The sequence below is a fragment of the Myotis daubentonii genome, chromosome 6, assembly GCF_963259705.1.
Source record: "Myotis daubentonii chromosome 6, mMyoDau2.1, whole genome shotgun sequence".
NCBI classification, from domain to species: Eukaryota; Metazoa; Chordata; class Mammalia; order Chiroptera; family Vespertilionidae; genus Myotis; species Myotis daubentonii.
Genome location: NC_081845.1, coordinates 68,019,592 through 68,034,029, shown reverse-complemented (window position 1 = coordinate 68,034,029; position 14,438 = coordinate 68,019,592). Strand labels below are relative to the sequence as shown.

Sequence of the window (14,438 nt, the reverse complement as noted above, 5' to 3'; positions counted from 1 at the left end):
TTATAAAGACTATATAATCTGTTTTTAGAGTGTATTTATATTATTTTAAATTTTTCTTTCCTTTAAAGTCTTTAAATTCTATTTTACCTATCTTTAATAATTTCATCCATTATTACAGAGAGAGGTCTTCAAAATGATGTTATTTAGGTTATTGAAACATTCAAACATAAAACCTGCAAAATGAGAAAGCCTAATCTCCAGTTTTAAGGGCTTCCATTTATGGGAGAAAATGCACGTGCACACTAATGATAGAATCTCCCCGGACTAGCAAAGGCACAATTTAGAGGAAGAGGCAGACATGAGTGGCAAATGACAAAGGCTAATAAGAGTAGCAGATTCCAAAATACATAATCATTCATCTACTCCCAGGGAGATTTTCTCATAGGCCTATTTAGTCACATATTCTGTATGCAACCAACATAGCTGGGATGCCAGAAATGTGCTCCAAACACATTATCTAACTCACACAGTTTCATTCGCACTTTAAATTCTTCAAGTTTATATCCTATATTTTGAGACAATAATTCAAAGTTCTTCTGGAAATTGTAAGCATCTAAAACATCTTCAGACTATGAAAAACCATCCAAAATATCAACACTAATAAAAGAGAAAAATGGTAATTGGCGTACGAGCTACCCTTTTCATTGGCTAATCAGGGCTATATGCAAATTAACTGCCAACTAAGATTGTTAACTGCCAACAAGATGGCGGTTAATTTGCATATGTAGGCACAATGCAGGGAGGCGAAAGGGAAAGCAGGAAGAAGCCCCCTGCCACTGACAGTGATCGGAAACCCAGGGGGGAGCTAAGAGCTGGGGGGCAGGGCAAAGGCGGCCCTGCGGCCGCCTTTGCCCTGCCCCCCAGCCATGATCGGAGAATCAGGTGCCTTTTCTGCCCTGGCCAGTGATAGCAGGAAGTAGGGGTGGAGCCAGCGATGGGAGCTGGGCACGGTCGAAGCTGGCAGTCCCAGGAGCTAAGGGGCCCTTACCTGGGCCTAAATTGAAGCCCACAATCATGGGGCCGCTGCAGCTGTGGGTCCCCGCTGCCCGGGCCGGACGCCTAGGCCAGAGGCGTCCGGCCTGGGCAAGGGGCCGATCCTGCGATTGGAGGGTGATGGGGGTCAACGCCTGAGGTCTCCCAGTATGTGAGAGGGGGCAGGCTGGGCTGAGGGACACTCCCCCCCACACACACCCAGTGCACAAATTTCGTGCACCGGGCCCCTAGTAGATATACAATAGTCATCTAATAAGCTTATTTGTTTTCTTATAGTTTAGAGAAAGACTAGTAGGTTCCTATACTTAGGAATATACATTTAAAGACGTAATATTTATATTGAGTAACATTGTTCTCTTAGAATTTTATGAATTATGAATATAACTCATACAATTCGGTGTTCATGTAATTATAACTATTGGGGAGTCAAAAAATCATCTTTTATTTTCAAATTACCCCTGGAAAGTTTATTAATGAAATCAGTTATGTTTTGTCTTATATCTACTTTTCTCTATAAATATACAGATACACACAGACACACAAATGCCCTGCCTTTATTCCAAAGATTTGGGGAAGCTTATAGAAATTTTAGAACCTTTTTTAAGTGCTTAGCTTTGACATTTATAGAATCGAATACAGTTCACTCTTATTTGTCCGTGAAGTATGAAAAAGTAGAAAACATGGAGAAATTTAAAAAAAAAATAGCTAACTGTAGAATCTTTTAACATATTTAGTTTTATTACTTCTTTTGCCTCAGTTGATCCCCAGTTCAAAGACAAAATGGCACTGATCACTTAAAATGTTAGCAATCAGTTTTCTCATAGTCTACCTCCCAGGAACTTTTTTTAGAATAAAATGCTTGGCTATCAATAGGGACAGGGATACTAAGTTGTTAGAGTTCAGATAAGAAACGCCATTTCCTAAGTTTATATAGTTGTTGCTTTATCATGCAAGTAGGTGCTGCATATGTTTTCAAGGACTTGTTTTTATCAGGATTACACCACCATTAGAATCTCTCTAAGACCATAAAAATTAGATTGCTCTTTTTTGTATAGGTCCTTAATTTTTTAAAGGTATGATTATATTATCTGTAAATCTTGCCTAGCTCATGCTCTCTCTTAAATGATCATTATGGAGCCATCTTCATTATTTAATTAATCATGTGTTATTTATGACTCCTATTATTTCCATTATTGAATTTAGTTGCATTACAGAAGATCTACTATTCTTACCATGTCTGCAAAAAATGTTGGCATTATGCTTTTGAAATATGTAAGATTTATTTGGTCTAAACATTTGGAATTCTCCTTAGAAATAATTGTCTTATTACTAAACTCAGGCATCTTTACTAAATATAAAAGCATCATCAAGTATCAACAAGATGTAAGACACTAGTGAGAAAAACATATAGTTCCTGATCTCAATAAATTTACAATTTCTTCATAGGATTCAGACATAAGCATGTGAAAATTTGAGTGCAGTTCTAGAAAACACATAAATATAGTCTACCTCAAGCCCGGCTGGTGTGGCTTAATGGTTGAGTGTTGACCTATGAACCAGAAGGTCACAGTTCGATTTCAGGTCAGGGCTCATGTATGGTTGTGGGCTTGATCCCTAGTAGGGGGTGTGCAGAAGACAGCTGATCAATGATTCTCTCTCATCATTGATGTTTTTATCTCTCTCTCCCTCTCCCTTACTCTCTGAAATCAATCAAAATATATTTAAAAAAATAGTCTACCTCAATGAAAGGTAATGATTTGAGAACTCAGTGGGTTCAACCTACATTTTTTTTAGCCAACCTACCTGAGATTCCTAAGACATCATCTTAAGAGGTAAGTCTATCATAGGAAGTTAATCAGTAATGAAAACAGTAGACCAAGGCTTACAACTGGTTCTCCTTGGTTAGACCAGACGCAAAGTGAAGACCAGACGAAGTCAGAAGAAACATTTGAAACAACAAATGTGGATTTGACCATGTAGGTTGTGGTAATAGACAGTGACATTTTTTGTGGGATCATGTCAAATAGCATTCCAGCATCCTGCTTTAAGAAACACATATAACCGCCGAAACTGGTTTGGCTCAGTGGATAGAGCGTCGGCCTGCGGACTAAAAAGTCCCAGGTTTGATTCCGGTCAAGGGCATGTACCTGGGTTGCGGGCACATCCCCAGTAGGAGATGTGCAGGAGGCAGCTGATTGATGTTTCTCCCTCATCGATGTTTCTAACTCTCTATCTCTCTCCCTTCCTCTCTGTAAAATATCAATAAAATATATTTAAAAAAAGAAACACATATAACCACTATATTAAAGTGGATGTTATGTAGAGGTGATGTATACTGTTTGCATCTAATAAAGAAATACATTTTATTTATGCAAATTTTGATATCAGCTTATAAATTGATGACATCCTATTTTGATCAGGTACTTTTCTTAGTCAGTGTTCAACTTATTCCCACTACCTTTGAGGTTAGGGTAAACTATTTACCTGGGATCCATTTATGGAGAGAAAATAGAAAAGTGAAGTGTAGGTATGGTATTAACCTAGTTGGAGTTAATAGTTACTAATTTGTGTACCAAGTCCAAGAATAGAGACTAGTGTTGATTGGGGGAAGGTGTGCGAGAGGTATAGAGCAACAAAAGGGAGTCACTATGATTCATTCACTGACTCATAAAAATAATTTGAACTCATTTTCTACCTTTTCTCCTGTACACTGGTAATTATGTGTGATATTATGCAAGGGTGTGTATATATGTGTGCATGATCAATCCTCTTTGTGATCCGTTTCTTTTATCTCACCAAACTTAGAACTTCTAGCAACCCAATCTATTTTTTTCTGTTTTCTCTGAATATTCAATGCAGTCACTAACTGCATCAAGTTTATAGTAGTATTAATTGATGCATTTGAGGTCAATGGTATTCTGTTCCATCTCCTCTTTATCTCCCCAGGCAACTTTGTACCTGATAGTATCCAATAAATTACTATTGAATGGATTTTCTTGACATGTACATAGCCAAATTTCTAGAACTCATCCCCAAATGTTTTTAGGATATTTTTCTGAATATATTTAATAATACATTGATGTGGTATCGTGAAAGGAACTTGGACTTTTAAATGTAGACCTTACCTTTCAATATCCCTGTTGCTTCTCTGATACCTAGTTTCTTCACCTGTAAAATGGGGACAGTGGTAACAAGGATGTTGAGAGGACTACGTGAGATGATGAGGGAGTGAATGTGGCAAATAGCAAACAGTGTATAAGTAATATAGCTATGCTTCCCAGTCAAAGACCATCAGGATAACACCTGGACTTGAACAAGTTGGGTTTTTTATTCTTGGCAGTGAGGGAATATCAACGTAGGAACACAGTGGGACCCAAATACCTGTTATTACGGCAAGAGGCTTCAGTCTCCTGTGGACCTAAAATGTTGATTTCGCAGCAGCTATGAGAGGGCGTCCTGGCCAAGGTCCTTCTGCAGGGAAACCTTTTGGTGAGGACATTGAGTGGAAAGAGGCTAATGTACACTTGCCTGAACTTGATTCAAAGGTCCCTGGTTGTCTCTGCATGAGGATGTTACAATTTGAAACACAAATGCTACCTCATTAACCTGTTCTTTAATTGATTTGCAGTTTATCCTTTTTAACTCTAGTCTTTTGTATGGCAACTGTAGTCATTCTGGGTCACTTCACTGATTCCAGTGATCTTTCAGTTGAGCTTATAGGAGTTTAAGAAACTGTGCCTTAATTAGTCCTGGTTTGTTTTCTTTTATTATTTAATATTTTTTTCTCATTTAAACTTTGTCTTAACTTACCAACTTTTAAAAAAATTCTTCTTAGCCCTTATCATAACTTGCTTCCACTTTCTTTATTGATTAAGGTATTACATGTGTGTCCTTATCTCCCAATGTCCCCCAAACCACTCCCTGCTCATGCCCTCACTCCCCTACTGTCTGTGACCATTGATTATGCTTATATGCATAAACCTTGTCATCATTGCTCTTGCTTCCACTTTTAATTCTAATTTTTAAATGGTATTTCATTCTGAATTTTCTCTTTTGTAATTTATTTTAAATTGGCAAGTGGGGAACATAGGTTTATGTTCTTCAGCATATTATGCCCATAGCAAGAGGATGGCAGTTTTACCTTTCAGTCTTTTTTTAAAAAAAATATATTTTATTGGTTTTTTACAGAGAGAAAGGGAGAGGGAGAGGGAGTTAGAAACATCGATGAGAGAGAAACATCGACCAGCCGCCTCCTGCACACCTCCTACTGGGGATGTGCCCGCAACCAAGGTACATGCCCTTGGCCGGAATCGAACCTGGGACCTTTCAATAGGTTGATGCTCTATTCACTGAGCCAAACCAGTTTAGCTTACTTTTCAGTCTTGTATCCCCAGAGGGCCTTCTTACTTTCCTCGGTAACCTCCCACTCAATAAAAATCCGGACTCAGAATTTTGCCATCACTAAATTAGATAGCTTCAAAGCCAGTGGCTAGGATTCTTCTCCCCACAACTCCTTCCTACAGATAGTTTAATGAGTCAGCAACAATCCACTCAGAACAGTCCCTGAAATGACGTTTTAGTATCCAAATATTCATGACTTTGTGGATGAGTACATAATCTAATTTGTGGTTTTTGTTTTTCTTTCTATGCTATATTGTCACCAGTTATTGATCAAGATGTGAAAATAGGCTGAAAATGATATTTTCATACAATGTATCACGGGATTTCATTTGGCCCCATACGTGGGAGACAGGTTTCTCTTCCAGGTGAACACAGTTGCAACTCTGTGTATATAGCAAGAAGAAATTCATAGAACAAAGTAAACCCCAGGAATCTAGCAATTTAGCCTTTGCCATTTGAATTCTTCCAGGCCCAGAAAATCTGGTCATGTGTCACGGTGCCGAAGCGAATCGTTAACTGTCCCCAGTATGACAGTGTTGTTTAAGGAAGCACATTGCGTGACGGTGAGACAGGCTGGTCTCTCAGCACTCTCCCAGCTCCAAAGCGCAGCCCGATTGTTCTCTCTTCTTACTCACCTTTGTAAGACGACCCATAAAGTAATAAGCATTTTGAAGTTTTTAAATTGAAACGTGGGTCTAAAAATATCCAACTGCAAACGCTTATGATGGACGTGAAGGGAAAATGAAAAAGCCTAAGAAAGTGTTTATTCTTCACCTTATGTACCTGATGTTTATTATCACATGATGTTTCATGAAAGGATAAAAAAGGAAAAGAAAAGAAGGATGATTACATTTCAAATAAATGTGTAAAATGTGTAAGGCACATTTATGTAATTCAGGAGTCCCTGCATCGTGTCTATAATGGCACTACTAATTCATCGTGTTCAAAATTGACATTTTTATTTCAGGGCTATTTGAATGCTAGTCTGACCCAGTTCAGTCAAAGGTTCTACCATTTATTTGTTTCAGTAAGCCAAAACCTTAAAATTCAACTTTGATTCTCTATTTTTCATACCCTCCCAGCAACTTATCAGCTCTACATCCAGAAAAATATCTCAAATTTATTTTATTTTTTCTCTTTCTACTAATGTCATCATAATCCAAGTCACTATCACCTGTGTCTGGCTACAATATAGTCTCCTGACATCGACTAATACCTGTTCTTGCCCTCGTACAATCCATTTTACACACAAGTGAGATGTGTTAAAATGTAAGTCCTGTTACATCACTTCCCTACTTTAAAAGCATTTCATTTCTTCTCATCCTAGTTGCTCACATGACCCACAGAGCCCTACGGGATCTAACTTCTGCACACCATCTGAAATCATCTCCTCCCCACTCTCCCTCTTCATGATCCCCACAAGCCCTTTCTCTGTTCTGAAATGCACAAAGCCTTCTTGAACTCAAGAATTTGCACTTGCAAAGAGATTTTTAAGGATCTTCCCATTTCTGGCTTCTTCTCGTGACTCAGGACTCAGTTCATATTTGGTTTCTTCCTAAAGGCATGGCTGGGTAGTTCCTGTCACAGTGCTCTCTCTATCATTCTGTCTTTATAGCACTTCTAGCTGCAACTTTCCTGCTTATTTCTTTGCTTACTTGTCTATCATCTGTCTCCACCACAGCTCCTCAGACTATGTGTTCTTTGAGAGCAGAGCTTGGTTGGCCTTTAACATCCGAGTTTTCCCAGAATCTAGTAGAACAATGCTAGTCATAGTCTAGATTCTCTGTGAATCTTTTTTTTAAATATTTTTTTATTGATTTTTTACAGAGAGGAAGGGAGAGGGATAGAAAGTTAGAAACATCGATGAGAGAGAAACATCGATCAGCTGCCTCCTGCACACCTCCTACTAGGGGTGTGCCCACAACCAAGGTACATGCCTTTGACTGGAATCCAACCTGCGACCCTTCAGTCCTCAGGCCAACACTCTACCCACCGAGCCAAACCAGTTAGGGCTCTCTGTGAATCTTTACTTATCAGTGCATTAGGAGACTCCCCTGGGAGTTTTGGAGTGTTTACATTTCCCCAATTATCAGGGAACATTTTTCTGAAAGAATGACAAGATGTTAATCAGCTTCCAATAGGAACAAAGTTTTAGAAAGAAAGTATTGAGATATTTTCAAATTTGTGGGTTTGTCATAATTCTGGGAGTTATCTATCACAAATGTCAGAAATGAGCTATACACAGGGGCATGGGCTGTGGGGAGAGGCCTGGATTGTCACTGTTGCTTGACACTCAATGGAGGTGCAAGCAGCCTGAGTGCCCAGCTGAAGGGGAAACCAACCTGGATCCCAGATCAGCATCAGATAAAGAGGAAAAAGCAGCCCCTTCACTTTTTGGAGTACCTAGCTGAGTGATTATAAAAAAGAAATATTAGGTAGATCAAGTGATAAATATTTCATTATTATAATATCTTAACAGTTATCCCTGAAATGAAATGCATATATCCTACTGGGAAGTACTGAAATGTCCAAAGCAGAACTCTTAATTTTCACCTCTCAAAACCCTCCTAGTCCTGCATTCAGAACAAAATGACACTACCATTTCCTGAAAGGTATTGGGGCTGATGTCCCTAAAAAGGGCATAATTAATGGTTTTGTTAATTCTAGGATATCAAACTGAAAAATAAGACCTGAAATAAAGCAATATCCCATATTTGGCACTAAAAGAATTTTTTTCATGAATGTTATATAATGTACTAGAGGCCCGGAGCATGAAATTCATGCACTGGGGGGTGAGGGGGTGTCCTTCAGCCCATCCTGCACCCTCTCTAATCTGGGACGCCTCGGGGAATGTCCGACTGCCAGTTTAGGCCCACAGGGATCGTGCCTAAACTGGCAGTAGGACATCCCTCTCACAATCCGGGACTTCTGGCTCCCAACTACTCGCCTGCATGCCTGCCTGATTGCCCCTAACCACTTCTGCCTGCCATCCTGATCACCCCCTAACCACTCCCTGCCAGCCTGATTGATGCCTAACTGCTCCCTTGCCAGCCCAGTCACCCCCAACTGCCCTCTCCTGCCAGCCTGCTCCCCCACTGCCCTCCCCTGCTGGCCCGGTTGCTCCTAACTGCCCTCCCCTGCTGGCACGGTCACCCCTAACTGCCCTCCCCTATGGGCCTGGTTGCCCCTAACTGCCCTCCCCTGTCAGCCATCTTGTGGTTGCCATCTTTGACCACATGGGGGCGACCATCTTGTATGAGGGTATGACAGTCAATTTGCATATTACTACTTTATTATATAGGATTTTGTCTAATCTTTTAAATTACATTCACATGTCCCTCTCTGCCTAACTTCTCAGTTTTCCATTTTCCCAGTAACTTGGACTTATCATATTAAAGGAATATTGGATTTTTCCTGTTAAAAAAAAATATCCAATCGGTTACTTTGTCAGGTCAATTCTTTTATAATATTGAAGTTAATATTCAATAAAAGTAACTTAATAGTTCTCAGTGTAAAATAAAACATCCACTTGATACATCTTCAATTCCATCTAAAACATGCTTTGTTGATTATTATGGTAGTGTTGAACCACAAAGGTTTCTTCAAGTGTCTAATATTAACTCCTTCCTGAACTTTAGTCAAAACATAAAATGTGTACATTAACTAAAAGGACTGAATAACTAGTATTACAAATGTCTTTTTATAGTTTTGCTAGTGGTGACGTAAAACCTTCTTACAGGAAGAGCTTAATGAAAAAACTATTTCATAAATATTATTCTTTCCAGTCTCTTTTCAGTAAGGTCTTTTCTCATTCCTCATCAATATTACAAACCCTTGCCAAATTATCTTCTCCTTCCACATTTGACTTGCTCATTCCTGACTCCACATCTCCTTAGCTGGAAGGAGACCTTTTCTCTGCCAATGAGTGTGTAACTATTACATTCATTAAAAAAATACTGAAAATTTACATGTAACCAGAATGATTAAAGGTATCACATACTCTTTTATTCTAGTTACTCGGCAAAGAATAAAGTTGGCATCACCTAATTTATCTTTTTTATGTGTTACTTTCTGAATGTTCTCAGTAATTTGACTACCCATACATTATTTTGCCAAATAGATGTCAAGGTGCAGGAATGACTCTTATTTTTTTTAATTCTTCTCAGAATGGTTAGGAGAGTGAGGGTTCATCATGCAAACTCATTAAATGTTATCTTTGAAAAGCAAGATTCTGAAATGAAAAGCGTGCTTATCTTTAAAGCCATAATAGAAAGGAAATGGGTAATTTATGAACTCATATTGACTCACTAGACTTTTCTTTTTTTTTATCTGGCAAATGGACTACATAGCCAATAAGATTGTATCAGGTATTTTAATACAATGAGATGCTAAAATTACATGAATAGGATGATTAACTTAGCATTTTATGATTGTTAATCTCACAAAGGATTTATTAAGTACATCTAGGTATCTATTAAACTACTGTCTTTTTAATAGCGACCTGCAAGGCTTGAAATTAGGTTGAAAGCACTTACTCAAAATCCACCAGGCTTTCACGTTTGATTAGATGGGTCTTCATAGCAGCACTAACTTATGTTGGAACCTTGTATTTATGGTGAATTCTCTTTCACTGTAAGGAAATTGACTAACAACCACGGAATGATATTGGAGAAAAGTAGGCAGTCATATACTAGTGCATTTATAACTCTTACAGGCTAATTAATGCATTCTAAATTAGGTAAATATTTTGCCTGAATTCTTTGCTCACTTGCATTTTGTGATTATGCCTTAGCGAATGCTGTTGCCTTTTTCTAAGTTATCCAAATTTCACCATACCCATCAAACATAGTCATCCCCCAAATTGATGTGATCTATCCTCTGAAAGCCTCCATGTGCCATGTTAAGACAGTATTGCTTTTACTTATTACTTATTTGCATGCATAATGTCATTCTTCTACTAAGTTATAAAATTTTTTTGAGATTGGGGTTTATATTTTATTTCTCTATCTCTTATAACACCTATCATAGTGTCTGATAACTAATAGAATCTCAAAAATCATTTTAATAAATGAATAAATAAATCAGTCTCAATTTGAATCTTCCAGAGACAAGTGCAACAGCCTATATTAAATTTTAGTCACCAGACACTTGGTAGTCATCTGGACCCTCTCTACACTTCAGTTCCCATGACAAGTTCTTCAGGAGACCCTCTTGCTATGTGCCCCCTCCCCCCATAGCTTTCTAATCTTTCCAGGACACTCCATGGACCTTGCCAACATCATCCTCGCTCAGACCCTCCCTACCCTCTCCCATAATTCTTTCTCCAACTGGCATTAGATCTAATCATAGAGTTCTATTTAAATCCTTCACTAGCTTCTTAATGGTCTGAGAATAGTAGTCCAAATCCTTAACACGTTGACAAAAAGCCTACAAAATCTAGCATCTTCCTTTTTGCCCTCCCCTCTGGTAGAACTCTTCACCTGGCTCTCTTGATTCCATTCACAACAGCCTTTATTCAAGTCCGGGAAGTGCCCATGTTTCTTCTGCTAAGAACCTTGGTATATCTTCCTGGAACTGACTCTTGCCCTAGGTATTTCCCCATTATCATTCAGGGCTTGCCTGAAACCTCATGTCAAGGAAGATTCCCCAGACCCTCTGAACTCTTATCTCATAGTATCTTGAAAGTGTCCTTTGCAGTGATGCTATATAATTAATCTGTTTAGCATGTAACACATTGTGTAACTCATTCTAGGGACTTCTACTCTCAAATATGAGCTCTATGAGTTATTGGTCAGTATTTATTTTGATCAGTCTTCTCTATACCCATCAAGGTCTTGCAGCTTTGAGTAATTTATAAATATTTTTTGAGAAATAAATGAATCAAAATAGATACTGGATACATAAAAGGAAATAGAAGTGAAAAAATAAGGTAGTAGTAGCTCTAAGGGAAGTAATACAATCTAATGCCATTGTGACCTTCCATTGTATGTATCTCTTTAGAGTCCCTTGATTGGGATTCATCTTCAAGGCTGGTTTTACCTTGTACTTTTTGTAGAGCCTTCTCTACTGGAAGGTCTCCTTACACGGTCTCTCTTTTTGTTTGGCAGTTGATGGACAGTGGCAGGAGTGGAGCTCATGGAGCCAGTGCTCGGTGACCTGCTCGAACGGGACCCAGCAGAGAAGCCGGCAGTGTACTGCTGCGGCTCATGGGGGTTCTGAGTGCAGAGGGCCATGGGCAGAAAGCAGAGAGTGCTATAATCCAGAGTGTACAGGTAAGACCTGACTATATATTTAAGAGATGCTTTCCATTTAAAAATTGTGACAGAATCATGCCAGACAGTCATGGTATAATCACATGATTATATGTTTTTATTAAATGAAGCCAATTATACCCAGACTCATTCTACTGCATGTCACATTAATAAAGCAGCAGAATTCAGGAGAGTCTTAATTTAAATATTGATTAAATTGATGAAGTTTAATATTGAATTTGTACTTTTTACAAATAAAGTTCAATCTCTTCAAAATATTGAAAATTCTGACAAACTTATAAATTTCTGTTCATTACAATGCTCTTGATTTTACCAGCAAGACAAATATTTAAATAAAGTTTATCCATGGTAGTAGATTAATAAAAGTTGAACAGACTAAGTAATGGTCCTTAGACTTTAAAATTACTAAATCAGTGACACTGATCATGACATATTTCTTTCAGCCAATGGTCAGTGGAATCAGTGGGGTCATTGGAGTGGATGTTCCAAGTCCTGTGACGGTGGCTGGGAAAGGCGAATAAGGACCTGTCAGGGTGTAGCGATAACAGGACAGCAATGTGAAGGAACAGGCGAAGAAGTGAGGAGATGCAGTGAGCAGCGATGTCCTGGTGAGGATTAACTGAGGTTTTCCCAGTGAAAAAATTTTGTTACCTTAAAAAAAAAGGATTAAAAATATTGTCATTGGTTAAGGGCAGTACTTTCTCAATTGAAGTATTGCTAATGATAAGTGACAATTTACTTGTGTCCATAATGTATAGAGTTTCCTCTCTCTGTGTGTCATGGACTATTCTATAGGTTTTTAAATCATGTGCTGCAAAATGACATTGAAAATGTGATAATACAAAGGTAGCCATATTGAACAATAACATAGCTAGATATGATTTAAAATAGTTTGGGATATTATTATTCACAAATTTTTAAAAATCAATTTTTAGAGAGAGAGAGAAACAGTGAAACATTAATGTGAGAGAGAAATAGCAATCCTTTGCCTTTTATACACATCCTGACTAGGGACTGAACTTGCAGTCTTTTGGTGTGTGGGATGATGCTCCAACCAACTGAGCTACCTAGCTAGGGTTTTCACTATTTTTGTAAAAGATTTGTTTACTGAGAACACAAAACAAATTGCATTAGATTATTTATAGTAGAATATAAAGACGTGTTAGATAGCTAAGTGGGAAAATTAAAATATGATGTTGAAATCCAGACACTTGTAAATTCTGCTGTTAATTCGTCCTGATGCATGACCTTGGACATCCCCATTTACTTGCCCTTGGCCCATTTTCCACTGAAAAAGGAAATTCTGTTGAGGAGCACATTTTAAAATGAAAGTGTAAGATCTTAATTAGTAGTGAATGAATGGAAGTACTGCTACATTAAAGGATTTGACATGTAAGCATAGAAAAAAAATTAGAGGTAGAAACTACTGACATCATACATCATATACATGTTTGGGCAAAAGAGGTTTACAGTTGTGAGTGCATGAAATACAGTATAGTTTATTTTTGTATTATTCTTTATTAATTATTGTGTTATTTTCTATATGAACAACTGTTAACCTACTTAGCCCCACCCTGGATTTTAAAACATTATTTGGAACAAAGACTCCTTCCTAATTGTACATACATTTCATAAAATATTATTTACATACATACTGAGTGAGGACTTAATAAGTATGTGAAAATTAGGATTTTAGAATGATATCATAGGCAACATTGTTATAAACATGCTAGAAAAGATGATAGGATGGAGTTTTAGAATAGCACAGCTATGTATGAAGGGGAAAGTGCTGGCCTTGGAGAATTTGAAGACCCAGTTAAAGTCCCTTTGCTGCTCGTGTGGCTGTAGGGAAGCTAGCTGATCTCGCTGGCTCTCTGGTTCCTGGTGAGGCTGCTGAGTGCAGCTGTTCCAGGTTCCTTTTTCAGTTCAGAAAATGATGGCGTTCTGTCTCTAATATAACTACTGCAGTTTAGAAAAACCAAAGAATTCTAAAAGGTATCTAGTGGTCAAAACTTTGGATTTCACCTTACTTCAAATTTTAATGACTTATAGTTCAACTCTAATACCAACAGACACTGGGCTCGAAGAGAGCAATGTCAGTAGGTGTCTTTAGAGCTTACCAAAGATCTGAAGTTAGTTTTGTTCATTCTTTTTTTTAAAGGATATTTTTATTGATTTCAGAGAGGAAGGGAGAGAGAGATAAAAAATGAAAACATCAATGATGAGAGAGAATCATTGATTGGCTGCCTCCTGCACGCCCCCTACTGGGGGTCAAGCCCACAGCCTGGGCATGTGCCCTTGACTGGAATCAAACCTGGGACCCTTCAGTCCACAGACCGATGCTTTATCTACTACACCAAACCAGCTAAGGCAGTTTTGTGCATTCTTAAGGCCATAGAAATGTAGAATGATAAGATCTAGCCAGGATGCAGGCTTTGGTTGAGGACACCTATGCAGGTTAGCACTGTCTAATTGTTCCTGTGCTGCATAAGAATTAAGAAGCAGTATACAAAAACATTTACTTTGCCCAGGGAGAAATGCCTTTAGAACAGTGGGCATGACTAAATAAGATCCTTTTAATATTTGAAGCTACCTAATGTAGTCTGAGCATGTCAAGGTTCTTAACTGTCTTGGGCTTTTAAAACTGTCTTTCACCTGCTTATATAGAGGTAAGATGGTGCTGCTGCAATCAAATTTAAAACATTGCCACCTGCTGTTTAGAGAACATTTTACATATCTATTTACAAAAAAAAGATATTATACCTTATTTGC

The 14,438-nt window shown here is 38.1% G+C and overlaps 1 protein-coding gene across 3 annotated transcripts in view; it reads left to right on the top strand.

Moving 5' to 3' along the window:
• ADGRB3 (adhesion G protein-coupled receptor B3) overlaps window positions 1-14,438 on the top strand; it is a 700,018-nt gene that overhangs the window by 271,650 nt on the left and 413,930 nt on the right. For all 3 annotated transcript variants that reach the window (XM_059701276.1, XM_059701274.1, XM_059701275.1), the window contains 2 exons: window positions 11,502-11,666; window positions 12,110-12,274. In XM_059701276.1, the coding sequence (XP_059557259.1) occupies window positions 11,502-11,666; window positions 12,110-12,274 (330 nt within the window). The remainder of the gene's footprint in view (window positions 1-11,501; window positions 11,667-12,109; window positions 12,275-14,438) is intronic.